The sequence below is a fragment of the Theropithecus gelada genome, chromosome 13, assembly GCF_003255815.1.
Source record: "Theropithecus gelada isolate Dixy chromosome 13, Tgel_1.0, whole genome shotgun sequence".
In the NCBI taxonomy this organism is placed as follows: Eukaryota; Metazoa; Chordata; class Mammalia; order Primates; family Cercopithecidae; genus Theropithecus; species Theropithecus gelada.
The window spans coordinates 8,024,294-8,030,293 of NC_037681.1; the positions used below are offsets into that span (position 1 = coordinate 8,024,294).

At 45.0% G+C, this 6,000-nt stretch overlaps 1 protein-coding gene across 3 annotated transcripts in view; it reads left to right on the plus strand.

Moving 5' to 3' along the window:
* Window positions 1-3,310, plus strand: part of EDAR (ectodysplasin A receptor) — a 93,852-nt gene extending 90,542 nt beyond the window's left edge. For 2 of the 3 annotated variants that reach the window (XM_025354480.1, XM_025354477.1), the window contains exon 12: window positions 555-3,310. In XM_025354480.1, the coding sequence (XP_025210265.1) occupies window positions 555-877 (323 nt within the window). In that variant the 3' untranslated portion in view covers window positions 878-3,310. The remainder of the gene's footprint in view (window positions 1-554) is intronic. The other variant, XM_025354479.1, reaches the window with a different exon arrangement.
* Window positions 3,311-6,000: the final 2,690 nt, after the last annotated feature.

The following is a 6,000-nucleotide window of genomic DNA, read 5'->3' on the forward strand; positions in this document are numbered from 1 at the left end:
ATATCAAGTTTTTAAATGCTCCTAGGTGAGTCTAATGTACAGTGAACCCCAAAAACCATCAGACCACTGAGTTGGCAGTGACTTGGTTCAGATAACCCCAATCTGGGGCTATCATTGAGAGCACCCATTACAAAGTTGACTACTGTTCCCTAAAGAGACACGATACTGTCTCTTTGACCCCCTCCTCAGCCCAGCCCCATGGGAGACAGGGTTACCCAACTAAGGATAACTTGTCTTGAAGTCTTTGAGAATTGCTAAAAATGGTCATCAGGGAATTATTATCATGGTCAATACAGCAGTCATTTTCCTAGTGGGGAAGGGGCTATTACCGGGGTTAGGGTACATGCACAGCCCTCTCTTGTGGCTGGCAGTGTTCTAGGTGTCGTTTGCCTTAAGTTATGCATTTGTTTTAGGTGGCTTTCTGCATGCTTTGTTTTACAATTTTTTAAATGTTTTTTTCAATAATTTTTATTTCATTTAAATAATTTTTCACAGTGTTGACCTTCTATTGACTGCGACTTGCAACATCTAACTGTGGCCATTGGTGTCTGCAGGTCTTAGCCCCACGGAGCTGCCATTTGATTGCCTCGAGAAAACTAGCCGAATGCTCAGCTCCACGTACAACTCTGAGAAGGCTGTTGTGAAAACGTGGCGCCACCTCGCCGAGAGCTTCGGCCTGAAGAGGGATGAGATTGGGGGCATGACAGACGGCATGCAGCTCTTTGACCGCATCAGCACGGCAGGTTACAGCATCCCTGAGCTGCTCACAAAACTGGTGCAGATTGAGCGGCTGGATGCTGTGGAGTCCTTGTGTGCAGACATACTGGAGTGGGCGGGGGTTGTGCCACCTGCTTCCCAGCCACATGCTGCATCCTGAAAAGCATGCCTGTGGGTTGTCCTCCCAGGACAAGCCAAGGATCAATGAGGGCTCTGGAGCTGTGAGTGGTGCCAAAAGACTGCCAAGAATCAAGGCTTTTGTGATGTCACCATATGCCTTAGGATGTTCAAGGAGCCAGATGAAATAAGGCCTGTCTTCCAATTTAACCAAAGATAAAGGACTAGAGCTGGGCTACTTTCAGATGCTCGCCTGTACTTCACCAGGCAGAGTAAATATCCACTCACTCATAGAGCCAGCCCACCAGCCCACCATTAACTCACTGAACAATGAGACAATGTTGAGGACTCAAATGAACCAAACCCCGTGGGACTGACAGAAGTGAAGAATCTGGTCCCTGTCTTTAAGGAGTTTGCACTCCAGTAGAAGACAGAAGGAACGTATGTTTACAAACCACTTCACTGGAAGACATCAAACAAGCTGAATGAAGGGGCACTTAGAAAATGTAATAGAAGTTCTACGCGGGAGATGACTCCCCACTGGGATGATGAAGGATGGCATCCTAGTGAAGAAGCAGCTCAAACATTTTGGTAAAATGGCTACGAAATGCAAACACCCTGCTCCAGGTATTATTTCAGGTTTAGTACAAGTCTGTTAACACCCTGTGTGGTTTCATTAGGATAACTTGACCTATCCTTGAGGTCATGCATATTCTTACAGGCCTTCCAGTCAATAACGGAAGAGCACACTCTATACAAAACCAATATGCAAGGCATGTGTTTGTCCAAGCAATTGGATGTGTGCAGTAGCCAGTTCCATTTACTGCATGAATCTTTGGCCTGGGTACCCTGTGGTTTGCATTACATGTGAATGGCCTTCCACTCTCAGCCTTAGGCAGATTTGACCTTTTAGGGGCAGCAATGCTCAAGGACACAGCAATTTAAATTATAACGTGTCAGGCTGTGTTTTCACTTCAAACATATATGAGTAGTCAACTGTAATTAGAGAAATGATGACTTCCTAAGAGCTCAGCCACGCATAATTCTAGATTTCAAGAGCTCATCTGAGACTCGTAGATTAGCCTCATGGCATGAGAGTTTCAGACTCAGCCTTCTGAGCCAGTCAGGGAAAGTGGAGTCCTGCAGTGCAAATGAGGGCCTGGGCTTGGAGTCCAGGGAGCTGGCTTCTAGTGCCGCCTTGGGTCTTGTCTTTTCCTCTCTCAACCTCAGTTTCTCTTCTGCAAATGAGATGTTAGCCAGTGATTCTGTAATCGGGGCAGGTAGGGTTCAGGTGAGCAAAAAGAAAGTGGAGCTATAGGAAATGCCAGGCCTTTGAGGTGCTCTATGGAAGTGAATACAGTGTGGTTTGTCCGTTTAAATGGGAATTAAAACAGAAAAACTCAGAATTGGCATTTTCACAGTAACTGCAATGGTTTGACATAACATTTATAGGCAGAAAGCTAATAATCTGGCATTGTTCTTGGCAGACTCTCGTACTATCCCTGTAACTGCCAAGAGCTCAGGAGGCAGGCTAGTGATCACACCAGGGGTTAATTTAGAGTTCACTGCTGAGCTCCCTGATGGCAGGTCTGACTGTGTTTATTACTAAATTAAAACAAAGTTTCTGACTTATAAAGTGAGGTTGTAAAAATTACAAGTTGCATGACTGAAAAAATGCTTTGGGGGGAAAATCAGTCATATCTTTAACACCAATAAGCAATTTCCCACCAACGAATGTAGTACATACTGTGAGAGGATCATAATGAGGTCCTGAATATTTAATATCATCATTTACTGTGTCTGTTTGCTGCTGTTTTTCAGAACCTATTTGGTTTATCTTGCAAGCTAAATACTCCACGGCAGAGCTTAATTATCCTTTTAATTCCTCTTTGAAATCCTGTGGTGCCCCCTTCCCCCTGCATTGTGATAATGATGATGAGTCTCCCTTTAATTAGACTGCAAATGTCACTTGTGATGAGTGTGCCGTTCCAGGATAACAGCTTGTACCCTCCTCAGAATGTTTTCAGTGAAGGAGTAGGGGTGGCTGTTCTCTGCTCCTGGTGCTTTGGCCTCATTTCACGCTATTGGAATTCTGGGACTGTAAGGCCAGCCAGTGTCAGCTCATGTTCCGCTGGCTCTCCACCTGCCATTTTTAGGGAGCTATTCCTTATATAGTTACACATTCTCTTGTCATTTACTTATTTGGAAACATGGGATTTACTCTGACAAGCTTTAGCCTTTGTTATGGGATTCAGAACAATGAGATCATAATAATTCCCACTGAACAAAGCTGGGACTCCATCCTGCCATTTTTGTGTGGAGATACTACTTTGCAATACTTCAAAACATTTAGAAAACACCCCAGGGTAGGTCTGTGGCCCTTAGACAGTGAAGTCTTAATTGTCAATATTTTTGTCTAACTCTGTATATATATAACTTATTATATTTTATAATCTCAATAAACACACTAATAAGATTTATAGACTGCTGTAATGTGAGCTCTTTGTATTTGGGGTGGTGGGTCGGTGGGTGAGTGCAGAAGGTTCTGATTGCTCTGTTCCTGGTTATTGCACTATGTATGATGAGACTGTAGGATTGCAACCAGCTATAAACACAGTGCCTAAAATGTTATGGCCTGGGCCATTCACTAGAGTCCACTGCTCTAGTGAACGTCTCATGTTCTAGAAGTAGAACGCTAGAACTTCTAGTGTAGAAGCAAACATTACAAGGAGATCATGTAAAAACCACCTGGAGCATTGTTTTCCAAGTCGCTGTCATTAGCACATAAGGCATTATATCACTTATCTATTTCTGTGTAACAAACTATCTTAAAATTCAATGGCTTAAAGCTACAGGCATTTATTATCATAGCTTGGGGTTAGTAGAGGGTCAGTCAGCTGACTTGGGTTGGGCTCAGTTGAATGTGGGTCAACTGGGGCCTCTGCCTGTTGGAATACCTTAACTGGGGTGGCTCTACTCCATCATCTCTGTTGTCAACCTAGATAACAGAGAGAGGCTCTCTAAAAGAAAATGATGATATGTATTGGGGAATAGGGCATTACAATGGGAATACATGTGCCATAGTAAACTATGTGTGTTTTTGAAGAGGTAAAGGAAGACAACAGTTCTTAAAGGAAAAATAAGAAGGATTACATAATTATTTTGAGACAATTATCCTTGGCTGCAAGGATCAACAATAAGGGTGGTGCCAGTCCAAGGCTGGACAGGGAGTTGTTGGGCAGAGGTCCTTGCAGGAGTCTTTGTGTGTGTTTAAGATTGTGATGGCTTTTGTGCAAGGTTTTGGTTTTTTCAGAGTCTTGTGATGGCTCTTGTTATCAGTCATTTATCTAGGAGAACCCTTCTTTCATGGCCTTCCGTGGCTCTATTTGTCAGGGTTGTTTTTTGTTTTTGTTTTTGGCACAAGTGACTCCTTTATAATACTGACAACTTTCACATTTCCCCCATTTGATCAAGATCTTTATCAGAGAGCATCCCCGATGAGCCATCCCATAGTTAGGTTTTGATTATTCCTTGGTGCCAGGATAGACCTGTCCTAGGTGGCTGGTCTGGTCTCACATTGGAGGGATTTGATGGTGACTAGGAGTCAGTGTCAAAACCCTTTAGCCATGTTTGAGCAAAAGGGAAGTTTGGAGAGACTGGCTCTCAGGCTAGGTCTACTTGAAGTCTATTGTTAAGTTCGATTTTGTCTGTTCTGTAAACATTTGCTATCATCTCAAAATGCAGGGCCAGTATTATTCTGTTAGAAGGTGTACTTCTACTGAGATTTGACAAGTAACAGATAGGAAGTTTAAAAAACGAAAATGTAAAGGAAAAATAAAATCAATAGTAATATGAGAATCCCAGTTTGCATAATGGTTTTGAGCCATGAATGTAGGTTTAAAGGCAAACAAATGAATAAATGAAATAACCGTGAGGAATTGGGTGACCCTTCTTGTAACCTTGTGGCCTTTTTCTTTATTTTGTGAACATGGGTCTCAACTTTCCCAGAGGAATTTACCTAGGTACAGCATGTAGTATTAGAAATAGCACAGACAAAGATGGTTACCAGAAGCATTTCATGTCAGCCTCTTCCACTTAGAACAAACATAGTGTGTAGACAGTCACACTTTGAATACATTATCCAATAGAGAACACTGGAATTCAACAGAGAAGTGGCAGGAAACACCAAAAGCAGGGAAGGAGAAGGGAGACAAGCAGCCTGCCTAGCCAGGATCAACTAGGAGCTGGGAGTGACTTCCCAATTCCGGGAAAGGGTGAATGAGAGACTTCCAGTGGCCCAGATCCCCACCATGAAATCATGTAATCCTGGCCATAAGAGACCCCCTCAACCCTCCCAACCACTGAAGCTAACATAGGGAGCTGCCAGGAGACCGTGGGATGGAACTGCTCCAAAGATGGAGCTTGCACTGGATCCCACACTTGTCTGAGACCTAAGCAACTACAGCAAGACACCATTTTCAAACCTAGCCGTGGGTAGACCGCATGCTGTCCTGGGGCCCAGAGGCACTGGGACTGAGGTGTTACAGAAACCCAGATTGTTGCTGCTGGGAATAGGGAGTGAGCTGTGAGCACTCCCACAGCCAGGGCTAAGAAACAAACAAGGAAAGGGTTGCAGTTGCTGATGCCAGGAAGTCGGTGCTGCTGGGACAGAGATTAGGATGCTGAAAGGGTGTAAGCTGCCGCTGGGACTTGCTCACCAGCTGAAATGGGGCCTCCTGCAGCCAGGGTGGGAGCGTGAGACAGGCATGGGCTAACACTGTCAAGGCTGGAAAGCAAACCCCACTGGGACTTTGGGAAGGACATACATTCCCACTTACCAGCCCAGGCTGTGACCACAGAGCACAGCCACACTCTGTCCAGTCATAGCACTTCAGCACAGCTACTAGCATCTCTTACCTAAGCACTCTGCCTGGGGCCTGAGGATCACCCTACCCTGGTCCCCAGTAGTGGTTCTTGCTCTCACCAAGAGGCCTGAGCACAAACCTGCACAGCCCAGCTTTGCCCCCCTCTTTGAGACAGGACACATATCCTGGGGTCCTGGGGACTGTGCAAGGCAATCCACCACCTTGGGTACCTGAGCACTCTTTCTGGGGCCTCTGGTTGGGCCTAAACTCCCAGCCACCATCACGTCACCTGGCACCTCCT